General features: G+C 56.4%; 4 protein-coding genes across 6 annotated transcripts in view; 1 reads left to right on the forward strand and 3 right to left on the reverse strand.

The window, feature by feature from the left end:
• The window catches only part of LOC121108746 (coiled-coil domain-containing protein 81-like), a 52732-nt gene extending 37255 nt beyond the window's left edge, over positions 1-15477 (reverse strand). Inside the window, exons 1-2 of the mRNA XM_046906044.1 lie at positions 15190-15477; positions 14794-14917 (exon numbers count right to left, since the gene is read on the reverse strand). The gene's annotated coding sequence lies outside the window, so the exon portion shown is untranslated. The remainder of the gene's footprint in view (positions 1-14793; positions 14918-15189) is intronic.
• On the reverse strand, positions 399-4892 carry LOC107051353. 2 transcript variants are annotated; one of them, XM_040656861.2, is made up of 6 exons: positions 3917-4892; positions 3333-3486; positions 2875-3131; positions 2634-2719; positions 2152-2276; positions 399-1631 (listed from the first exon to the last, which is right to left on the reverse strand). In XM_040656861.2, the coding sequence occupies exons 1-6, from the start codon at positions 4259-4261 to the stop codon at positions 1516-1518; spliced, it is 1083 nt and encodes a 360-aa protein (XP_040512795.1). In that variant the 5' UTR covers positions 4262-4892; the 3' UTR covers positions 399-1515. The 2 variants fall into 2 exon arrangements, with proteins under 2 accessions (XP_040512795.1, XP_040512794.1); XM_040656860.2 differs by having other exon boundaries at positions 1520-1631; positions 2634-3131.
• Positions 8101-10777, forward strand: LOC121108740. 2 transcript variants are annotated; one of them, XM_040656875.2, is made up of 6 exons: positions 8101-8743; positions 9030-9153; positions 9431-9493; positions 9747-10061; positions 10398-10474; positions 10608-10777. In XM_040656875.2, exons 1-6 carry the CDS (start codon positions 8690-8692, stop codon positions 10662-10664), a joined length of 690 nt encoding a protein of 229 aa, XP_040512809.1. In that variant the 5' UTR covers positions 8101-8689; the 3' UTR covers positions 10665-10777. The 2 variants fall into 2 exon arrangements, with proteins under 2 accessions (XP_040512809.1, XP_040512808.1); XM_040656874.2 differs by lacking the exon at positions 8101-8743 and having other exon boundaries at positions 8826-9153.
• A 3363-nt stretch (positions 15478-18840) lies between the features above and the next one.
• LOC121108757 lies at positions 18841-22333 on the reverse strand. Its single transcript, XM_040656890.1, has 6 exons — positions 22267-22333; positions 22048-22109; positions 21464-21617; positions 20765-21262; positions 19671-19782; positions 18841-19363 (listed from the first exon to the last, which is right to left on the reverse strand). Exons 1-6 carry the CDS (start codon positions 22331-22333, stop codon positions 18841-18843), a joined length of 1416 nt encoding a protein of 471 aa, XP_040512824.1.
• Between the last annotated feature and the right edge of the window lie 1218 nt (positions 22334-23551).

Here is a 23551-nt window from a genome sequence, read left to right on the forward strand (position 1 = left end):
GGGGCATTTTGGTCTAGTGGCTGGCAATACTGCACATAGCAGGGGGGGGGGTGGGAAGTGAAACTTGATGGTCACTGTGGTCCTTTTCAACACACGCCATTGTATGATTCAGTGATTCTGTGATTCTTTATAGGACGCAATCTTCCACTTGGAAAGGGCCTCCAACGATCCCTGGTATCCTCTGAGAGCTCTGAGCTGCCACACCAATTTGAAGCTGACTTCATTTTTGGTCTTCCCCTTCAGCAGAAAAGCTCAGACAGCCGAGCCAAGCGAGACGCTGGATTTCCTTTGGCATCAAGGAAAGCATCGTGAGATGTTCTGATGCCCTCTCACAATTCTTTCTCCCTCCGCCAGCACCAGAGCTGGCGTCCAAAGACGCAATGACACTGCCACAGGCATTGTGGAGATTTCTATGGGATAGGGCCATGGTAAGGCTTTATTGACAGAGGGAGGGACAATGAAGATTGGATGTCAGGGAGAAGGTCTTTCCAGAGACGGTGGTGAGATGCTGGAAGCGGATGCCCAGAGAGCTTGTGGACGCCGCGTCCGTGGCAGTGTTGAAGGCCAGGTTGGATTGGGCACTCGGCAGCCTAGTCTAGGATTAGATATGATGCAGATGGGATTCACGCATCTGTTTTGCAGCCAGCTCGAGTGGAGGTCTTGGAGCTCATGGGCGTCCCATGCCCGCATCAGCGTGGGTAGGGTGTGCCCTTCCTGCGCGGTGGGGCTTTGGTGTCCGGGGGCTGACGCTGAGGAGACTGTGTTTCTTCGTTTATCGGTGGCAGAAATCCAGCTCTGTCAGCAGAGGACTCCTGCGGCTGGCTGGCCTCAGCCTGAGATGTTGATGCTGCCATCTCCTCAGATTCTTTCTGCCTGCTCTTCTTAGCCCTGCGCCTGAGAAGTCTGACTGAGTCGCATGCCAGAAGTGGCAGCCGGGATGGAGTGCCTTGCGATGCCTGTGACGGGCTGGACTGAGCCCTTGAGGAAGGTCTGGAATCTTTGCTGAAAGATTCCTTGGCTTTGGGCAACTTGAGCACTGCAGCCACACGATGGGCTTTTTCCGCTTCCCGTTCTTCCTCACGGAAGCTCACGTGTTTGGTTCCTGGGTCTCGGCCCAGGTCTTCTTGGCTGTCTGTTTCTGCCTGGCCCTGCAGCTGGCAGGTCAGTGGCTGCTTTTGGTCTTCAGGCACTCCAGGGATGGCTGGCAGCAGACTGAAAGGACAGAGCGGGAGGGGTCCGCCTGAGTGGGTGATGGTTTTGGGGCTGCGTCCTGCAAGCCGGAGCCAGGACCCTTGGCTGCAACGCAGCCTTCCCCACAGACAGCTCAGCAGCTGCCCCGTGGCTCTCCCCCGTGGGATCCAGAGAGGGGCCAGCCCTGTGAGCTGGGGGGCTCCTGGCGTCCCCATCCCAGCACTGTTGGGCAGCCAGAAACAGGGACCCTTTGGGGCTAGGGAATGGGCTCTCGTTGGCTCAGTCAATCACCCCCATGCACATGCCAAGCCAGAGCCTCCAGCCTCACCTGGACGTAGAGCTCTCCTTGCGCAGTAAGCTCCTTATCCTTCGGAGTTTTCCTCCATCTAGACTGTCCGAGCTCAAGCGTTTGATGTAGGTTGGCTTGCCAGCAAATCTCACTGGGATTGGGAAGGCAGAGGAGACTTACCGTCAACCCTTTGGCTCACTCACCAGGGGCGCTCAGGCCTGTTCCCAGAACATGAGTGAGGGCCGCTCTGCTCCCCCCACTGCTGACATCTGTGCCGCCTGCGGACCCTCCCTGAAACCATCTCTGGCCCCACTCCTCCTCTCAGCCATCTTGGGACTCTCTTTTGGGAGTGCATTAGTGACGGTGGCTTTGGGAAAGCGGAGCTGGGTGGTGACGATGAGCTGACAGGGTGACTTTTGGGGACCATATCCTTTTGTTGGGGGAGGGCGGGGCCTAAGGTGCCGAGGTGCTCCTGCCGTAGCCAGGGATGGGGGCACGTCACAGCCAGCGCCTTGGTTTTGGAGAGGCCAACAATTCCTCGTGGGAAGAGGCCGGGCTGAGCTGGCGTGAAGCTTTGACGTAAGTCAGAGCCCTTGGCTGATGGTCAGCAAGGGATTTCCCATCTCAAGTTGGTGGCTTGTGCCCTGGAAAGGCGCTGGATGCTGCTTTACCTTTCTTGCCCTGGGCGAGAGGTGGCAAAGCCTCCTCTTCCTTTGGTTTCCCCTCCGCAGGGATGCCTCCTGAGGACCTGCGGCATATCCCAGGTGGTGGTTTGGGGACAAACTCCATTTGAAACCTGTACGCGAGGAGACGACAGTGAGCGGTGGGACGCAGCGCTCCACCAATCCTTGTTGCTCTCTCTGATTGCCTGCTGACAGGCCCATTTTCATGCTGCATGATGGCCACTGCTTTCTAAAGGCTTCAGCAGGGCCAGGCTGAGAGCAACCTGATGTGGCGGTAGGTGTCCCTGTTCCCTGCAGGGGAGTGGGACTAGGTGCCCTTTCCGGGTTCCTTCCAGCTCAAATGATGCAATGATTCTATGCCATATCCTCGTGGGCAGGGCAGGGACACCCATGGTCACAAGGAACAAATGCTACGGCATGATTGCTGAGCAGCTGCAGCAAGCAGCAGCTACAGCCCCCAACATACTCACTTGGGAAAGACGACGAGGCAGCCAGAGAGTGCCAGGGTGGCCACCGGTGCCGCTCGGGACACCACCATGTCCAGCAGCCAGGGGGCCTGCAGGGGAGGAACAGGGAGGATGTGGGACGTCCTTGTGACGGCTGAGGCACTGGGCACACAAGGAGCCCAAGGCAGGGAGGGCTGATGGCACCGCAGCACTTGCACGGCGCGAGCAGCTGGCCAGGTGCTGGTGGTAGAAAGCTACAGCTCACCTTGAGAAGAGCTTTCCTGAACTTCTCTTTCCCTGACAGCTTGTCAAGGAAGTCGTAATAGAATTTCATGTGGAAGGTCATTCCATCGATGTGGAGTACTCCAATGTCCTTGAAGACAACGGCAACGTTCTCCCCATTCTTCAGGCAGCCAGAGAGCAGGGACACGGTGCTTTGGATGCAAGCCTGCGCTGTCTGCCAGGTCACAGAGGCAGCTGCGGCCACCTCGCTGCTCTTGAGCGGCTCCAGCTTCCTATGGGCTGAAAAATGGGAGGGACGGAGTTGATGATACGGTTGGTTTTCCGCAGTGCTTCCCTGGAACTGCTTCTTGTGGCCATCAGCCAGAACGGCCCCATGTTTGGCTGGGCTCCTCCGAGGGGGAGGTTTGCTTTGGAGAATGGAGGCGGTGGCCCTGTTGGCCCAGTGCGTGAAGCCAGCAAAGCTTTAATCCTCCCTCCTACCTGGCAGGGACTCCCTGCGGGGCTTGAGGTGGTGCACGGCTATGAGGTTTCCAGACAAGTGAAAGACGGGCCACCGCAGAGTCACGGTCCCGTCCTCAGTCCTGATGTCTCTGGAGATGGTGTCAAAGGATCCGAAGGTGGGAATCCAGACCCCCTACAAGTGGTAGAGAAAGGAAGGGCGGCAGGGTTATGGGCCAGCTGGCTGGAGGAAGAGCCCATGTAGCGGTCCAAGGCAGGGACGGAGCTCAGGAGCCCTCTCCCGCTGTTCAGAGGCACGAGCCAGGGCATCGGGAATGGCTTTGGGAAGGGGCTGCACAGTCCTCTCCTTCCCCTCGCCCTCCCAAATGCAGCACAGCAGTCAGGGCAGAAGCAGCCTGATGGGATCCAGAGGCTTCCCGCGAGTGGGATCAGCCCTGAGACAGGACAGCGCCCAGCACAAGTGATCCTGCGGGATTTGCAGGAAGCCCATGGCATGCCCAGTAGAGACACGTGGGGTGAGTTTCCTGCTTTCTGTGGAGGGGAAGAGTGGGAGGAAGTCTTGGCTGAGGCGGACAGGGAGAGGAGGAACCCGGCAGCCAACCCACCTTCTGCACCAGGAGGTGCTCTTGTACGTAGGCGGCCACCGCATCCCAGACGGCAACTCGCTCTGGAGGGCAAAGGAAAAGCAGGTCACACTCTGCACCTGCCGCTTCCCGGCAGCCCTCCCGCTGCCAGGCGGGAGTGAGGTGGCAGATGGAAAGTGTCGTCTGCGTGCCAAGATTGGCTGCAGCAGCGCTCCTGTGGTGGCTGTGGAGCCGTGTACCTTCGGTGTCGGTGCATGTGGGTCCGGAGGCACGCCTCGCTGCGGGGCCATCCTCGCAGAAGCTCATCCTGTTCCGCCTCATGCCAGCGGGTTGCTCCTTGTTGGCGCCAGCCATGCCGGAGCTCATCCCTTCAGGTGCGTCTGCTCTCTACCAGATGCTCCTTCAGGATGCAGGACCCACCAGCATGCACCGCCTTCATACCCCTCCCGGGTGGCCGTGTCACAAACGTCGCCACGGCGACGCGGTGACAGCGTGGCCAGTGCTGGCCGCCGCCCATGATGACGCTGGCACCAGCAGCCTGCTGCCCACCCCGGGTGGCAGTGCTGGCACCTCTCTGTTTCCTCTCTCTTCTCTTCTTTGCTCTCCATGTTATGTGACTCGTTTTTCTTTAGTAGCCGTTGCCTGAATTGATCTTCAAGTTGTTGACACAGAAACAACTCCTGTTCCAAAGGACTCTACGCGTAACGTTGAAGACCTGTTGCCAGAAGGTTTATTTCCTTTGCCTGGCAGTTTTTTCCTTGATTCTTTGTTGGAACGCTCACTGAATTACCCGGCATTGATCCTCGACGTCATTGTGGTGACTGCGTCGCTCCCGCAACCCTAGCGGGCAGGGAGTGCTGTGTTTGGGGGATCTGCACCTGCACTCCCCTTCTGCTGTCCTTTCTTCCCTGTAGCCTCGCTTGCTTTTGCATTTGCACTTCTCTTAGGCTCTTGGTTCTTCCCTGTATTCTCCCTGCTTTTCCGTCTGCATTCTCACTCTTTTCCTGTTTTTTCTCTTCTGCTTCTCTTCTGCTGTTCTATCCTCTGTGTATCCTCACTGCTCTTTCATCTCTATCCTTGCTCTTCAGTGTTTTTTTCCCCTGCTTCCTCTCCGTACTTCGTCTGCCCTGCTTTTCTTCCCTGTAACGTGACGTCTCTTTTCTTCTGCATCTGCTCTCCTCCTCCTCTATCTTCCCTGTATTCTCACTGCTCATTCTCGGGCAGCTGTGCTCCTCTTCTGCTGTTCTTTCCTCCTTGTATCCTCACTCTTCTGATGGTTTCCATTGCATCTCACCACTGCTCTTTCACCTGCATCTGCTTTTCTCTTCTGCTGTATGTTTCCCTGCTTCCTCACTCCTCTTTCTTCTGCATCGGCTCTACTCTTCTGCTCTTCTTTCTTCCCTCACTCCTTTTCCATCTGCCCACCTCTTAGGCTCTCCCTTCTTTTCTATCCTCCCTGCTCTTTCCTCTGCATTCTCACTCTTCTCCTGTTCTTATTCCCCTGCATCATCCTCACTCCTTTTCCCTCTGCATCAGCACTGCTCTTCTGTTGGATTTTGTTTCCTGTTGCCAGACTTGTCTTTTTTCTGCATCTGCACTCCTCTTCCCCTGTTCTTTCTTCTCTGTATCCTCACTCCTCTTTCTGCTGCCTCTGCTCTCCTCTCTGCTTTTCTTTGTTCCCTGTATTCTCACTTGTCTTTCTTCTGACTGCTCTTGAAGAGAGAGAGCAGGACCCTGCAGTTTGAGAGAGAAGGGCCTCACAGCAAGAAAGGGGAAAGCAGCTTCACAAAGTAGAAACAAGGGGCAAATAGAGATAGTTTATGTAGAGAGTGTTAGAAAACAAGGGGTTCCAAGCACTTTCACAGACACTGGGTCTGGAATAGCAAGGAGGATGAAGGCCATATAGATAAGGGCTGGAGAGCAGCTCAAAAAAACATTTGGCAGGGAGGTGATTAGTTGTCTACAGGGCAAGTTGAAACTGGTTTGGGGGATGCCCCCCCTTCAGGGTCAGAAGTTTGCAGCGAGGAAGACGACGAGCCTTTGTGAGGAAGACTGCAAGCCTTCATCATCACGACCTACTACGCCCGCGCAAGGGGGGGAGAGACTGCATGCTAATGGGCTCTCGGGAATGTAATGAAGATGTATCCGAATTCCTGTCAACTACTGATTATGTATTAGTTTGACCTGAAGGGAAGATAAATCCCTGCAACGTGCTGAACTGCTGTGTAGAATGAGCTCTGTTTTAATCTCGTTCCTCTACGATGCTCAGCTTTCCTAGCTTCTCCCCTGCCTAAGCACAGCCTTCTGTCCCTTGGCATTAACCATCACGCACAGCGGGATCAAATCTGAGCTCTGTCTCCTCCTGCTTCTTTCCAGAAGGATGAGACAAACAGCAGAAAACAACCAGCCTCCACAGCTAACTCGTTTGGGGTTGCTCCGGACGTTTGGATGTTCCCTTCCATGGCCCAGGTGAAGCTCGCTGAGCTGCTCCTCCTTTGTGCAGGGGAAGACCGGTACAGGTGCAATGCGCTGGCAAATCCACCTGCAGAAAACACTGCCATTCCCTTTAGAAACAAAGAAACCACTCTGCCCTTGCTCCTGAGCCTGGTCCCTGCCTCCACCTGCAGGGCTTGGCTATCCTGGCTCTGTTCGTGGGCCACTAAATGAAATCCAGACAACAGAAACAAAAAGAGGCAGAGGACTGGCACTAATACTTCCCCGGTGGCGGGAATCTCAACAGAAAGTGTTGTGCTAAAGGTGTGACGTTCAGGGAACACCCCTATCAAGGCAAAAGACGTAGTATGGAAGGTTTGGTTAGTCTTCTGACTAGAAGAAGAGAAAGGACTATTACCTCCTATTTTATTTTTCTTTCAGTCTCTCTCGTCATGTAGATCTGAGGATGACCAAAGCCTGTTGCCCCAAGCATTGCTGAACCCATCAAAATGGTTGCTCAGAGGTATTGCACCGGCACATCGCACAGAAGAACTGTGTAACCTAAGTAGCAAGGGGAGAAGAAAGGGGAGTGGCTAACATTCATTATCTCCCCTAAACTGATAGTCGTTGGCTTCTTGTCCCATCCAAATCCTGGCAAGCAGGATAACAAAGATTTAGTGACGTTTACAACTGTGGTAGGGATTGCTGGATACAACCAGCCACCCAAGGCTGAGCACGCTCTCCGATCCCTTTCGCAATTCTAGAAATACCCAGAAGAGCTCCGTGTTCTCTTGCTTTCATTTCCTTACACGAACCATTTTCAAATGCACGTTGTTATAGACTGACACAAGATCTAGGGCCTAAAGCCACAGCCACAGAGGTGGACACTGGCCCCAGGGCCTGAATCCATATCTACAGCCAGACAGGCTGGCACCAGCTCTGGGGCTTAAAGCCAAAGCCAGAGAAGCTGGCAAGGTCCCTGGGACGTAAGTCCACAGCCAGAGAGGCCGGCACCAGCCCTGTGGCCTAAAAACAAGGACAGAGAAACTGGCACCAGCCTCGGGGCCTGGAACTACAGCCACAGCTGGAGAGGCCACTACCAGCTTTGGGCCTAAAGCCACAGCCACAGCCAGACAAACCAGCACGGACCCTGGGGCCTGAAGCCACAGGCACAGCCTGAGAGACCGGCACAAGCTCTGGGGTCTAAAGCCACGAAAAAAGAGGCCAGCACTGAGCCCAGGCCCTAAAGCCACAGCCTGAGAGGCTGACGCCGGCCATGGGGCTTAAAGCCAAAGCCACAGCCAGGCAGGCCAAAAAAGGCCCTGGGGACTAAAGGCACAGCTTGAAAGGCTTGAAACAGTGCAGGGGCTTAAAGCCACAGCCAAACTTAGAGAGGCCGGCACCTGAAGCCCCAACCAGCAAGGCCAGCACCGGCCCAAGGGCCTGAAGTCACAGCCAGAGAGGCCTACAACGGCCCCAGTGCCTTAAGCCCCAGCCCCAGTCTGAGAAACCAGCACCAGCCCCAAGGCCTGAGGCCACAGCCACAGCCACACAGGCTGCCAGCGACCCCAGGGCCTAAAGCCACAGCCCAAAAGGCCAGCACTGGCCCCGGGGCCTAAAGCCACAGCCAGAGAGGCCGGAACCAGGCCAAGGGCCTAAAGCCACAGCCATGGCACAAGAGGCCAACACCAGCTTTGAATATAAATCCACAGCCCAAGAGGCCTATACCAGCCCGAGGCCTGAAGGTACAGCCACAGCCCGAGAGGCCTACATCGGTCCCCGAACCTAACGCCACAGCCAGACAGGCCTGCACCAGCCCCGGGACATCCAGGCGTGCGTTGCTATTGGTTTCCAGTGATTCCTCTGGGACTCCATTGACCACTGTGAAGCCGTATTGGTCTTTTCTGTTTTTTATTGGGCTGCACAAGAGTCGTCTTCACTTCTCCATTCCTGTTCTTCAGATAACCCCATTGGGTGACCCTAAGATGTGGAGCTGGGAGGCGTCCATTTCCTTCGCTTATGATGAAAGCACCAGGGCGATGCGGGCACTCGCTGAGGTCACAACCACTGCTGGGGTGGGAGCGTTTGTGCCACAGCTGGTGAGCAGAGCTGGTGCTCTGGTGAGCGTGCTGCACGCAGAGACTGAGCTCTGGGCCTTCTGTGGAACAGATCACCCTGTGAGAGCCCGACGGAAGCACCGCGTGTGCACTCGTCGGTACTTTCTGCAGGATTCCTGTCCCAAAGGAGATTCCGGGATCGAGGCGGTCTTAGGAAGAGGGAAGCCAGCTCTTTCCAAGGGCCGGGGAAGTTCCTGCAGAGAGAGCCTCTGGAACTTCAGCTTCCTCTGAGCCTTCAGCAGCCATGTCTCAGCAAGGAGACGACCGCGGTTCCAATTGCTGCCGTGTGAGTGGCAAGGTATGGCTGGGCTTCTTCTGCTTGGTGCTTCCGTTTCCTTGTTTTCAAGGGGAAGGGATGGAGCAGGGGGAGCCCTGCTGGTCCTTGGTGACCTCAGGAACCGGTTGGATTCAGCGCTCACTGCTGACAGCCTGGGCTAACAATGTGGACGTGGCTCAGGCTGTCTTTTCCCATAGTGATAATCAGTGTCTCAGCACTCTGATATCCCATGTGTGGCACGATCTGGAACCTCTCTGCAAACCTTGGCTGCCCGTTCCCACCACCGTTTCTCCCTTTCTCTCTTCAGAAGTGGCGCGGTGCGGTTCCCCGCGGTTGGGAGCAGCAGCCAGCAGGCTGCCAGAGATCCAACCGCGCCTTGCAGCGCACAGAGGGACGCAACAGGGACGGACGGTCCTTCCTGCCATACAGAAGTGAGTTTCTTCAGCCCTGTGTCGCAAAGTGTGGAGGAATGAATTTTGAGTATTCCTTCTGAGCGGGTGCAGTGCTGTAGGGGATGTCAAGTAAGCATCCATTTGGAGTGCAGGAAGGAGCAGTGCAAAGTGAACTATCAATCCGTTTGTGTTTGGGCTGTCAAAGAAGCATCTTTCTGTTTCCTGGGGGGACGTGGGCTTACTGCATGATATTTCTGCTGCTGCCTGCTGGTGCCTGTGAAATCAACGTTGTGGATTTTTTACAATGTTTCTGTAGGGATGGATCCTGCGCATCCATGGAGTGGTGCTGGGCAAGGGGGGAAACGGAAAGCCTCCGCAGGTAAGAAGCTCATGTGAGCTGTGCTATGGGTATGCGCCTCTAAATAGGGCTGCATGAAGGGCAGTGTGTGCGATGGAGGGGAGAGGAAAGGGCACTGCACATCCGTGCTGGGAACCCAACGTTCACCCAAGATCCTAAGATCCCTTACCGTGAGCACTCGAGACATCCTAGCACGATGGCCCATTCTGCAGAGTGCAAGGACTGCAAGGACTCTCTTTCAATCTTGTTGCTTCTCCTTTCCCGATTATCACAGAGAGAGGTGCCGAGCCCAACGGAAAGATCTACGCAAAAGCGGTGCAGGAAGTCCTTCTGGAGAGAGCTCATCTCCAGGCTGGAGGGCTTCCTACAACAGCAGGTCCCAGCACAGGGGGAAGACCTTCCCCTGCCGTGTGCCCCCGCTCTGTCTCCAAGTCCTTGGCTGGATGTAAACGCAAGGGCTTGGAAGAAGCGAAGCCAACAGCAGCGCAGCTGCCTGCTAACAAAAGAGTGAGGGGGCCGAGCGGAGACAGCGTGCCAGCTCCAGCAGCACACCCTGGGCCTGCTGCAGCGCGGAGCTCCAAGCTAAGAGGTGAGAAGGTGCTGTGGGACCCACCCTGGTGAGCTGCTGCCCTTTTCAAGCACACTGAGTTTGCTCAGGGTTCGCTTTGCTTTTTCCTTCTCTGTGGAGGGGACAAGAGTGGAAGGCTACAAAGTCCAAAGGCAGTGAGGTGCCAGAACACGTAACCCCGTCTCCTTCCATTAACTCCATGGTGGTCTTCTGCACATCCCCCTGGAAATGTCATTCACTGGGAGGCTTCCTAGTCCCGTTTCCTCTGTCTTTTTGCTGCCTTCTGCCTGTATGGCACCCCTGTTTCTGCAGTTGCGCTGCTGACAAAACGTATTCACGTTTATTCTTGCTTTCTAGCGAGAAGACGCCAAGAGAAAGAGAGGAGAGGGGAATCGATGAAGGCTGCCCTCAGAGCTGCCGCTGCACGTGCAGAGGTGAGTCCTTGGTGAAGGCAGACACGGCTCTGGTTGTTCTCAGGGCCTCCGTCTGTCAGACATGAAAGAAAGAGACTGTAAAATCCCGAGGGAAGAGCAGTCCTGTTTCTACCCTCGCTCCGTTTCTTTCCAGGCCTCCGCAGTGAACAGCCTTGTGGAGATGATGCAGAAGCTGCAGCTGAAGGACTGAGAGGAGGAGCGTCAGCAGGCAGCGGCTGCAGTGCGCGGCGTTACAGGGCAGCGCTGCGAGTGCCGCCCAACTCGGCACTCCAACTTCAGATGGAGTCAATAAAAACCAGTCACAATGAGAGATTCACACAGAGCGCACGGCCTCATTTGTCCAGCGGCACTCGGAGAGCTGCTGCACCACCTCCTCGTTATTGGTCTCGCAGCGCTCGCTCAGAACTCCCACAGCTCCGTCAGCGAATGCTGCCATCCAGTGATGCAGCGGAGGCAGCAGTCCTTTGCACTGCCCACAAACAGACTGTCTGCAAAGCACGTGCAGAGAGCTGCGAGGAACAAAGCCTGGCCACGAGCGTGCTAACTTGGAGAGCAACGCTGTGCAGACAGCTGAGTTTCCCAGGGCAGCACTGAGTGTTTTTGGCTTTGATGACGAGTGTATAATGAGCAAAGTTCATCAAAAGGACGGCGTTTTCTCAAAAAGTGACAGGCTGTTGGTCCAGAGCAGCATCTCTGCAGCTTAGGACCGCCAGGCCGCCATCCCGGCACTGTTCTGCTTACAGACAGCGCTCCAGGTTCTCCTGGTGTGGCACTCAGAGGGCGTCCCTCTGCCGTGCAGCCCTCCCCAGTGCCTGCCTGCCTGTCACTGCTCCGGCTGGGATGGAGCTGTTTCCTTTGCAGTGCCTGCTATGGCGCTGTGTCCTGGTTCTGTCAGCGCTCCGTGCCGTCCTGCAGGCTGTTGTGCAGAGCGCAGTGCTGCGGAGCTGTGCTTCCCGGCCCTGTGCTCTCCAGCACTCAGGCAGGAGTTGCGCCGCCCCAGAAATCTCCTGTTCCCAGGAGCCTCCGCTGCTCCCTTGCACGCGCATCTGTGTGCACAGAAGTGTGCAGAACCATACACCCACGTGCAAAGACTTCCCCGCACACACGCCTGTGCATTCACACACATGCAAGCGCATCCTTGCACAGCCCTGTGTGCGCACTCCATTCGTGTGCACGCAAGTGTGTGCAAAACCCAAAAGCCTTGTGCAAAGACCTTGATGCACGCATTCGTGTTCATGCATACACACACATGCGTGCACACCATCCTTCTGCACACCCACGTGCACAAAGACACGAGCGCAGCTCCAGCCTTGCACACAGCCATCTGCACGCACACACGTGCAAAACTTTCACCCGCAGACGCCATGCACACGCCCACGTGCAGTGCACACTCTGATGCTCAGCACCATCTTTGCACACCCCCCCGTATGCACACATACCTGCACTCACAGCTCGAGGACAAAATGCGGCACTCGTGGCGCAGCCAACACGCAGGCAGTGGGCAATGTCAGGAGGAAAGGTGCCCCGTTACGCTCATTCATTCTCCTGTCTTTAATGCAGGCATTGGGGCACAGCTGGAGGCCCATCCTGAGATGTGGATTGCTGCGAGGTTCCTCATCAGTGGGCTATGGGGGTCCTGGGATGGTGATGGGGGTCCTGTCAGGGACTGTGGGAGTCGGAGAACACAGGAGGGGTCTGAGGCATAAAGGGAGGTCTGAGCCTCCCTCAAATCGGAGGGATCCTTGAAGAACCGTGGGGGACGTGGGGTGATGCTGGGGACTGTGGGGCTCTGCGAGCTCCCAGGTTGGAGGAGGGGGAGGTGTACCAGGTCAGAGAAAGTACTTGAGGAGCTATGTGGGTCTGTGGGGGAGGTTGTGGGGGATATAGAATGGATATGACAACACAGCCTGCAGGAGCAGAATGCTGTTCAGGAGAAGACAAGATGTGGGCTGCAAGAGGGACGCAGGAGTATGGGGTGCTATGGGAGGATGTGGGGAGCAGTTTGAGGTAAAAAAAAAAAAGGGGGGGAAGGGGGCAGCGGTGTAGGAGGGGTTTCATTTCTTCCTGAGAGGGGACTGGGGGTCCATGCAGCCCAAAGGTGGGGCCCTGAGCCGTAACCCCACATGAGCCATAAGCCAAGATGATCTCATCACCCTGTATGTGCATGACACCATGGCTATATGTGACCCACAGCCCTGGGTGAACCACACCCCCACAAGACCCTGTAACTCCCTGACCCTTCCGGCCCCCAACACGCTGCGACCCGATGCCATGTGGCCCCAGAACTCTGGGATCCCTGCCCCCACCTCAACCCAACAAACCCAACTCAACCAACCCAACGGGAGCAGAAGGAACTCACTGAGGAGAGTGAAGTAACGCCACAGCAATCAGGAAGGAGCTTTGCTGCTGCACGAAGAGCTGTGCCTGATGGAATATCAGGGATGAGAGCGTTTCTTGCACACCCTGCACGCACGTGGGGGGATGTGCTAGGACGTGGGGAAGCCTTACGGGGTGGTGGGGCAGTTAAAGGACACCTATGGGAGGGCTACAGGGGCACTTTGGGGCAGCTATGGGGCAGAGCAAAACCTAGGAGCTGCCTTGACCCAACACACAGCTTGTGGTGGAACTGCTGCTGGCCATGGGCCGTGGGCAGTGATGGCGCTGCTCTAGGATGGCTCTGGGGCTGCTATGGTTCATACTCATGGAATCTCTTCCTTAGCCCTCCACTAACCCCTGCACCCCCATCTTACCCCCCAAGATGAGGGTCAGGGGCAGATACAGAGCGCTATTCTACAGCGGCCCCAGAGCCACCCTAGAGTACTTCCTGACCTAGCCAGTAACAGACCCACCACTGCCCTCAGCCTCATATGGGCTTACGGTGCTCACACGGTTATGGGTCATGTGGAGCCTTGGGCTCATGCAGAGTTATATGGGGTTCTGGGCTCACGTGGGGTTATGGATCAGGGCTCCACCTTTGGGCCAAAGGGAACCCCAATCCCCTCCCAGGAAGAAATCAACCAGTGCACTCCAACACCACCGCACATCCTCCATTCTCACCCCAAACCGCTCCCCACGTGCCCCCACAACCCCTACGTTCCTGGACCCACAGTGCCCCTCACATCCCTTTCACCCACAGCTGTGCCCTGCACCTGCTCCAGCCCCGCATTCCTCTCCTGCAGCAGCCACCCCTGCCCCAGCACCCTATGGCTGTACAAGAGCTTGATGGGGATGGGGTTGAGGAGGGCCCTCAGGTGGGCTATGGGGTTCCTGGGATGGTGACAGGGGGTGCTGCTGTCAGGGACCGTGGGAATCGATGAGATCCCGGGGTTGGGGTCTTGGAGGTGGGAAAGGAGGTCTGAGGGAGGAAATAGAGGAAATACGGGGGTTCTGTGGTAGCCCAGAGGGGGACATGGGGTGATGCTGGGGACTGTGGGGCTCCGTGTGCGTATGGGCCATCTACGGGAGAGGCGTACCGGGTCTGAGGAGGTCCTAGAGGGTGTATGGGGCTCTGTGGGGGGCTACAGGGCGTCTCTAGGGGTCTTACTGGGGAAACACTGGGGTGGATATTGGGGCTTTGAGGGAATGATGGGTGGGCTGTCATGGGAAAGGAAAGAGCAACCTTGGGGAAAGCAAGGGACAACCAGGAGGATGGAAGGGAATCCTACTGGAATGCAAGGGGAATCCAGGCTGAGGCAAGGGGACAGCTAGGGGAAGAACAGGGGGACGTCCCAGCAACTGACTTCTTCTTTCACAGCCACATCTTCTACTTCCCAACTCAGCTGCAAAGCTGCCAGACGAGCTGCAGTACCGCTGCCCGGCTCCTGCCTGGGTCAGAAAAAGCTGCACGTTAACGGGGTGCAATTGACATTCAAAAGCCAACTCCATCACGGCAGTCACACAACCATCCCCTTCAGTATCTGTTACAGGCAGACGGCCATGCCCTTGCACAGGAACCGTTCCTACGGAGAGAGGGAAGTCCTTCACTGCCTTAGGACGTGAGTAATAGGGGAAGGGCCCCAAACCATTCAGAACATGCTTCAGAACATGCTATCGAGCCACCGACTTTGGCAGCTAAACACACCTTCTCCGTCAAGAATTAGCAAGACCAATTAATGCACCCTGCTGCTGGAGAGGGCTGTGCTGCATCTCCTGCTGCCACCCTTGGGCTGTCATCGCACTCCCCACCCACAGCGCACTTTGAAGCGCCGCAGCCTTGCAAGAAAGAACAGAGAGCAAGGAGCTCTGCCGGGCATTTCCTGTGACAACACAGAGATGAGCCGTACAGCCCTTGCTCTCAGCACACACACCTCTTTTCTTACCAGCCATTCATTCCTGCACAGCGCTGCTCAAAGCCCTCCTCCACCTCTCCCTTCACAACGCCATACGCAGCCTCTCCCCAGCGACGAGCTCTGGGCTCTTTTATGCCTGGGTCATCATCGGGGCCTGTAGAACAAACCTGGCACTTCAGAGGTTTCATTAGACAAGCGCTCTGCTCTGTCCAGCAAAATTCACCATCTTAATTCAGCACTTTCAGTGAGCGACCTCTGGAAATGTGTGTGACACATCAGGAGATGCTGAACCAAAACCTCCTGTAACCCCCCACAGCCCCCAAGAGCCACCCCTACAGCCCCCCACGGCCCCACATTACCCTACAGCCCCCTCAGCTCCCACATCCCCACCACATCTCCCCCACTGCCCCTACACCCACAGACCACCTCAGCCCCGGGGGGCACCGGGAGCAGCGCTGGAGGCTCGGGGGGGGCCCGGCCCGGATGCGGGCAGCAGCGCTGCGGCGGTGGGGGCCCCGAGTCCTTCAGCCGTCCCAAATCCCCGCATCCCACGGCCGAGCGGAGCAGAGGGGAGCGGAGGGGACGGCGGGGGGATTCGGGCCGCGCTCGGTTCCTCTCCCCGGCATGGAGCCGTTCTCCCGCACCCCTCCGGCGCCGCTGTCCTCAGCACCGCTCCCGTCCTGCCGCGCTTCCGTCTCGGTGCTGCCCGCATCCGGGGAGATGCCACCGGGGGCGGGACGGAGCTGCCGCTGACCATTGAGGGGCCAGCGAGGTCGAGACGGAGCTGCCGCTGACCAATGAGATGCCGGAGAGAACGGGATGGACCTGCCGCTGACCACTCAGAGGCCACCGGGGGCGGGATGGAAATGCCGCTGACCAATCAGAGGCCGGCAGGGGCCGGCGCCGAGCTGGGAGCGCAGCGGACTCCCGGAAAGCAGCGGCAGCGGCGGGAAGGGGCTCCAAGGAGCAAAGAATGGCGGCGAGGCGCTTCCGGGAGCAGCAGAAGGCAGCGAGGAGAAGCCGTGAAGCTGCAGAGCGGCGGAGTTGTCTTTTTTCCTTCGCAGGCTTGAATCTTCCTTCCGCCTTGCTGTGCTGTGGGGAGCAGCTGGAGGCGATTCTCTTGCATGAGCGAGGGGTGCAGCCTGGTTCCACCCGGCCCTGAGCTCACGGAAGGGCTGGCTGCCCGCAGGGAAGGAGCTCTGCTTGAGGTCTGCTCCTGGGTGGGCTTTTGTGTGCCCTGTTCCTCAGGAAGGGCTAAGCAGTGCTGGGGTTATTTGCTAGATGGAGTGCGTTTGTGTTTCTTGGCTTCCTGAAAGCTGTGTCTGTCTTTTTCACTGCCGGCTGGAGAGACTCGGGGAGAAAGCGTTGTGCTTGATGGCACGGTTTCCTTGGGCAAAGGGTGCTTTGGCAGCAGAGGTTTGCTGTCAGGAGGCATGAAAGCACTGAAGCCAATGCTGCCGTGCCCTGGGCCCAGAGACATCAGCTCCCAGCACGTCCCTGGCGGTGGATGTGTGCAAGCTCTGTGTCTGCCAGTGGTTGCTCCAAAGGCTTTGTGGTCAGCTGTGCGTGGCTGTTTTGCTCTTGAGGGCGTGGGAACAGAGGGCAACACGCTGATGGGAGTGATGGTGTCCTGCTCAGCAATGGATGTGCTGGGTGGCAGAAGAGGATTCTTGGCCGAGCGTGGAAAATCTCTCTGCTCCTTCCTGAAGGTGAGTTTTTCCAAGTGAGACGCGCACAGCTGGATTGCAGGGTGCCCTGGAGGAGGTGACCCCCACTTGACATCGGTTGGGTATTTTAAAGCAGCTGAGATTAAGGAGACATGACAAAGTTGTGCAAATGTTCCTGGACGTTCCTAGTTCTTGAATTGCCTAAAGGAACACAAGCAATGCAGAGAAAGAAAGAAAGAACGAAAGAAAAGAACAACAACACCTGTATGTCCTGCACAGAACCCAGCTTTAATAGAGACAAAAATTATTGACGTTCCTTTTTCTTCTTCTCTCAGTGACGGAATTTGCTCTCACCTTCTCTCTCTGCTCTCCTGCTCTCTGCACACGCCTCCCCACTTCTTACATCTTCAGTTCTTCTGTTGAACTCCCATCTTTTCATCTCTCTCTTTTTTTTTTTTTTTTTACCTTTGGAAACCTTTCCTTGATGCCCCTTCCCTCCCTTCTCTCTTCTATCTTTTCTAACTTCTCCTGTCTGCTGTCTTCCTCTCCTCTACTAGACTTTTTTTCCCATACTCTTCTCTCCCTTTTTCCCCTCCTTATTCACTCCTCATCATTCTGCGTCTAAACTCCTCTGTTGCTCTTCATGTTCTGTCTCCTCAATGCTCTTTATTCTGCATCTGCACTCCTCTTCTACTGCTCTTTCTTTTCTGTATCCTCTCTCCTCTTTCTTCTGCCTCTGCACTCCTCTCTGCTTTGCTTTGTCCCCCATATTCTAACTTGTCTTTCTTCTGACTGCTCTCCTCTTCTGCTCCTTGTTGTTCCCTGTGTCATCTCTCATCTTCTGCATCTGCACCCTTCTGCTGTTCTTTTTCCCGTATCTTCTCTCCTCCTTCTTCTTACTGCACTCCTCTTCTGATCTTTCTTCCTTGTGCGCTCACACCTCTTCTTCATCTACACTCCTCTTCTGCTCTTCGTTCTTCTTCACCTGCTCTCTGGCACTGTTCTTTTTTTCACAGCACTGTCCGCTCTTCTCTACTGCTCTGTTCTTTCTCTGCTCTTCCTCTCTTCTCTCTTGCCTCTTTCCTCTCTTTCCACCTCCTCTACTTTTGCTCTACTATTCATACTTCTCCTCTTCAGCTTCTCTCCACTTCTGCTGTTCTGTCTTACCTGCACCCACTCATCCCTTCTTCAGCTCTTCTCCCTGCCCGCTTGTTTTTCTTACCTTCATCCTCATTTTTTCTTCTCCTCCTCTTCTGCTCTTCTTTCTTACCTGTGCCTGTTCTTCTCTGCTTTTGCTCTTGTCCTTCTCAGCGTCTGCCTTACCTTTATTCTCTCTTCTCCTCAAGAAGGGAAGTTTTTGGAGTGGGTCCAGAGGAGGGCCACTAAGATGGTCAGAGGGCTGGAGCACCTCTCGTATGAGGAAAGGTGGAGGGAACTGGGACCGTTTAGCTTGGAGAAGAGAAGGCTCCATGGAGACCTCCTGGTGGCCTTCCAGTACTTAAAGGGAGCGCCAAAGCAGGAGGGGGAATGGCTGTTTCCGAGGGTGGGTTGTAATAGGAGATGCAGGAGTGGTCTTCAGGTGAGACAGGGGAGGTTTAAGTTGGATCTGAGAATGAAGTTTTTCCCCGAGAGGCTGGTGAGGCACTGGAACAGGTTGCCCAAGGAGGTTGTGGATGCCGCATCCCTGGAGGCATTCAAGGCCAGGCTGGATGTGGCACGGGGCATTTTGGTCTAGTGGCTGGCAATACTGCACATAGCGGGGCGGGGGGTGGGAAGTGAAACTTGATGGTCACTGTGGTTATTCTACGATTCTACGCATTTCTACGATTCAATGATTCTGTGATTCTTTATAGGACACAGTATTCCACTTGGAAAGGGCCTCCAACGATTTCTGGTATCCTCTGAGAGCTCTGAGCTGCCACACCAATTTGAAGCTGACTTCATTTTTGGTCTTCCCCTTCAGCAGAAAAGCTCAGACAGCCGAGCCAAGCGAGACGCTGGATTTTCCTTTGGCATCAAGGAAAGCATCGTGAGATGTTCTGATGCCCTCTCACAATTCTTTCTCCCTCCGCCAGCACCAGAGCTGGCGTCCAAAGACGCAATGACACTGCCACAGGCATTGTGGAGATTTGTATGGGATAGGCCCATGGTAAGGCTTTATTGACAGAGGGAGGGACAATGAAGATTGGATGTCAGGGAGAAGGTCTTTCCAGAGACGGTGGTGAGATGCTGGAAGTGGATGCCCAGAGAGCTTGTGGACGCCGCGTCCGTGGCAGTGTTGAAGGCCAGGTTGGATTGGGCACTCGGCAGCCTAGTCTAGGATTAGATATGATGCAGATGGGATTCAAGCATCTGTTTTGCAGCCAGCTCGAGTGGAGCTCTTGGAGCTCATGGGCGCCCCATGCCCGCATCAGCGTGGGTAGTGTGTGCCCTTCCTGCGCGATGGGGCTTTGCTGTTTGGAGGCTGACGCTGAGGAGACTGTGTTTCTTCGTTTATCGGTGGCAGAAATCCAGCTCTGTCAGCAGAGGACTCCTGCGGCTGGCTGGCCTCAGCCTGAGATGTTGATGCTTCCATCTCCTCAGGTTCTTTCTGCCTGCTCTTCTTAGCCCTGCGCCTGAGAAGTCTGACTGAGTCACATGCCAGAAGTGGAAGCCGGGATGGAGTGCCTTGCGATGCCTGCGACGGGCTGGACTGAGCCCTTGAGGAAGGTCTGGAATCATTGCTGAAAGATTCGTTGGCTTTGGGCAACTTCAGCACCGCAGCCACACGATGGGCTTTTTCCGCTTCCTGTTCTTCCTCACGGAAGCTCACGTGTTTGGTTCCCGGGGCTCGGCCCAGGTCTTCTTGGCTGTCGGTTTCTGCCTGGCCCTGCAGCTGGCAGGTCAGCGGCTGCTTTTGTTCTTCAGGCACTCCAGGGATGGCTGGCAGCAGACTGAAAGGACAGAGCAGGAGGGGTCCGCCTGAGTGGGTGATGGCTTTGGGGCCGCATCCTGCAAGCCGGAGCCAGGACCCTTGGCTGCAACGCAGCCTTCCCCACAGACAGCTCAGCGGCTGCCCCGTGGCTCTCCCCCGTGGGATCCAGAGAGGGGCCAGCCCTGTGAGCTGGGGGGCTCCTGGCGTCCCCATCCCAGCACTGTTGGGCAGCCAGAAACAGGGATCCTTTGGGGCTAGGGAATGGGCTCTCATTGGCTCAGTCAATCACCCCCATGCACATCCCAAGCCAGAGCCTCCAGCCTCACCTGGACGTAGAGCTCTCCTTGCGCAGTAAGCTCCTTATCCTTCGGAGTTTTCCTCCATCTAGACTGTCCGAGCTCAAGCGTTTGATGAAGGTTGGCTTGCCAGCAAATCTCACTGGGATTGGGAAGGCAGAGGAGACTCACCGTCAACCCTTTGGCTCACTCACCAGGGGCGCTCAGGCCTGTTCCCAGAACATGCGAGAGGGCCGCTCTGCTCCCCCCACTGCTGACATCTGTGCTGCCCGCAGACCCTCCCTGAAACCATCTCTGGCCCCACTCCCCCTCTCTGCCATCTTGGGACTCTCTTTTGGGAGTGCATTAGTGACGCTGGCTTTGGGAAAGCGGAGCTGGGTGGTGACGATGAGCTGACAGGGTGACTTTTGGGGACCATATCCTTTTGTTGGGGGAGGGCGGGGCCTAAGGTGCCAAGGTGCTCCTGCCATAGCCAGGGATGGGGGCACGTCACAGCCAGCGCCTTGGTTTTGGAGAGGCCAACAATTCCTCGTGGGAAGAGGCCGTGCTGAGCTGGCATGAAGCTTTGACGTAAGTTCAGCAAGGGATTTCCCATCTCAAGTTGGTGGCTTGTGCCCTGGAAAGGCGCTGGATGCTGCTTTACCTTTCTTGCCCTGGGCGAGAGGTGGCAAAGCCTCCTCTTCCTTTGGTTTCCCCTCCGCAGGGATGCCTCCTGAGGACCTGCGGCATATCCAGGTGGTGGTTTGGGGACAAACTCCATTTGAAACCTGTACGCGAGGAGACGACAGTGAGCGGTGGGACGCAGCGCTCCACCAATCCTTGTTGCTCTCTCTGATTGCCTGCTGACAGGCCCATTTTCATGCTGCATGATGGCCACTGCTTTCTAAAGGCTTCAGCAGGGCCAGGCTGAGAGCAACCTGATGTGGCGGTAGGTGTCCCTGTTCCCTGCAGGGGAGTGGGACTAGGTGCCCTTTCCGGGTTCCTTCCAGCTCAAATGATGCGATGATTCTATGCCATATTCTCGTGGGCAGGGCAGGGACACCCATGGTCACCAGGAACAAATGCTACGGCATGAGAGCTGAGCAGCTGCAGCAAGCAGCAGCTACAGCCCCCAACATACTCACTTGGGAAAGACGACGAGGCAGCCAGAGAGTGCCAGGGAGGCCACCGGTGCCGCTCGGGACACCACCATGTCCAGCAGCCAGGGGGCCTGCAGGGGAGGAACAGGGAGGATGTGGGACGTCCTTGTGACAGCTGAGGCACTGGGCGCACAAGGAGCCCAAGGCAGGGAGGGCTGACGGCACCGCAGCACTTGCACGGCACGAGCAGCTGGCCAGGTGCTGGTGGTAGAAAGCTACAGCTCACCTTGAGAAGAGCTTTCCTGAACTTCTCTTTCCCTGACAGCTTCTCAAGGAAGTCGTAATAGAATTTCATGTGGAAGGTCAGTCCATCGATGTGGAGCACTCCAATGTCCTTGAAGACAACGGCAACGTTCTCCCCATTCTTCAGGCAGCCAGAGAGCAGGGACACGGTGCTTTGGATGCAAGCCTGCGCTGTCTGCCAGGTCACAGAGGCAGCTGCGGCCACCTCGCTGCTCTTGAGCGGCTCCAGCTTCCTATGGGCTGAAAAATGGGAGGGACGGAGTTGATGATACGGTTGGTTTTCCGCAGTGCTTCCCTGGAACTGCTTCTTGTGGCCATCAGCCAGAACGGCCCCGTGTTTGGACGGGCTCCTCCGAGGGGGAGGTTTGCTTTGGAGAATGGAGGCGGTGGCCCTGTTGGCCCTGTGCGTGAAGCCAGCAAAGCTTTAATCCTCCCTCCTACCTGGCAGGGACTCCCTGCGGGGCTTGAGGTGGTGCACGGCTATGAGGTTTCCAGACAAGTGAAAGACGGGCCACCGCAGAGTCACTGTCCCGTCCTCAGTCCTGATGTCTCTGGAGATGGTGTCAAAGGATCCGAAGGTGGGAATCCAGACCCCCTACAAGTGGTAGAGAAAGGAAGGGCGGCAGGGTTATGGGCCAGCTGGCTGGAGGAAGAGCCCATGTAGCGGTCCAAGGCAGGGACGGAGCTCAGGAGCCCTCTCCCGCTGTTCAGAGGCACGAGCCAGGGCATCGGGAATGGCTTTGGGAAGGGGCTGCACAGTCCTCTCCTTCCCCTCGCCCTCCCAAATGCAGCACAGCAGTCAGGGCAGAAGCAGCCTGATGGGATCCAGAGGCTTCCCGCGAGCGGGATCAGCCCTGAGACAGGACAGCGCCCAGCACAAGTGATCCTGCGGGATTTGCAGGAAGCCCATGGCATGCCCAGTAGAGACACGTGGGGTGAGTTTCCTGCTTTCTGTGGAGGGGAAGAGTGGGAGGAAGTCTTGGCTGAGGCAGACAGGGAGAGGAGGAACCCGGCATCCAACCCACCTTCTGCACCAGGAGGTGCTCTTGTACGTAGGCGGCCACCGCATCCCAGACGGCAACTCGCTCTGGAGGGCAAAGGAAAAGCGGGTCCACACTCTGCACCTGCCGCTTCCCGGCAGCCCTCCCGCTGCCAGGCGGGAGTGAGGTGGCAGATGGAAAGTGTCGTCTGCGTGCCAAGATTGGCTGCAGCAGCGCTCCTGTGGTGGCTGTGGAGCCGTGTACCTTCGGTGTCGGTGCAGGTGGGTATGGAGGCACGCCTCACTGCGGGGCCATCCTCGCAGAAGCTCATCCTGTTCCGCCTCGTGCCAGCGGGTTTGCTCCTTGTTGGCGCCAGCCATGCCGGAGCTCATCCCTTCAGGTGCGTCTGCTCTCTACCAGATGCTCCTTCAGGATGCAGGACCCACCAGCGTGCACCGCCTTCATACCCCTCCCGGGTGGCTGTGTCACAAACGTCGCCACGGCGACGCGGTGACAGCGTGGCCAGTGCTGGCCGCCGCCCATGATGACGCTGGCACCAGCAGCCTGCCGCCCACCCCGGGTGGCAGTGCTGGCACCTCTCTGTTTCCTCTCTCTTCTCTTCTTTGCTCTCCATGTAATGTGACTCGTTTTTCTTTAGTAGCCGTTGCCTGAATTGATCTTCAAGTTGTTGACACAGAAACAACTCCTGTTCCAAAGGACTCTACGCGTAACGTTGAAGACCTGTTGCCAGGGTTTCTTAGTTTTGCCTGGCAGTTTTTTCCTTGATTCTTTGTTGGAACGCTCACTGAATTACCCGGCATTGATCCTCGACGTCATTGTGGTGACTGCGTCGCACCCGCAACCCTAGCGGGCAGGGAGTGCTGTGTTTGGGGGATCTGCACCTGCACTCCCCTTCTGCTGTCCTTTCTTCCCTGTAGCCTCGCTTGCTTTTGCATTTGCACTTCTCTTAGGCTCTTGGTTCTTCCCTGTATTCTCCCTGCTTTTCCGTCTGCATTCTCACTCTTTTCCTGTTTTTTCTCTTCTGCTTCTCTTCTGCTGTTCTATCCTCTGTGTATCCTCACTGCTCTTTCATCTCTATCCTTGCTCTTTGGCGTTTTTTTCACCTGCTTCCTCTCCGTACTTCATCTGCCCTGCTTTTCTTCCCTGTAACGTGACGTCTCTTTTCTTCTGCATCTGCTCTCCTCCTCCTCTTTCTTCCCTGTATTCTCACTGCTCATTCTCGGGCAGCTGTGCTCCTCTTCTGTTCTTTCCTCCTTGTATCCTCACTCTTCTGATGGTTTCCATTGCATCTCACCACTGCTCTTTCACCTGCATCTGCTTTTCTCTTCTGCTGTATGTTTCCCTGCTTCCTCACTCCTCTTTCTTCTGCATTGGCTCTACTCTTCTGCTCTTCTTTCTTCCCTCACTCCTTTTCCATCTGCCCACCTCTTAGGCTCTCCCTTCTTTTCTATCCTCCTGCTCTTTCCTCTGCATTCTCACTCTTCTCCTGTTCTTATTCCCCTGCATCATCCTCACTCCTTTTCCCTCT

This window comes from Gallus gallus (genome assembly GCF_016699485.2).
Source record: "Gallus gallus isolate bGalGal1 chromosome 37 unlocalized genomic scaffold, bGalGal1.mat.broiler.GRCg7b 37_unloc1, whole genome shotgun sequence".
NCBI classification, from domain to species: Eukaryota; Metazoa; Chordata; class Aves; order Galliformes; family Phasianidae; genus Gallus; species Gallus gallus.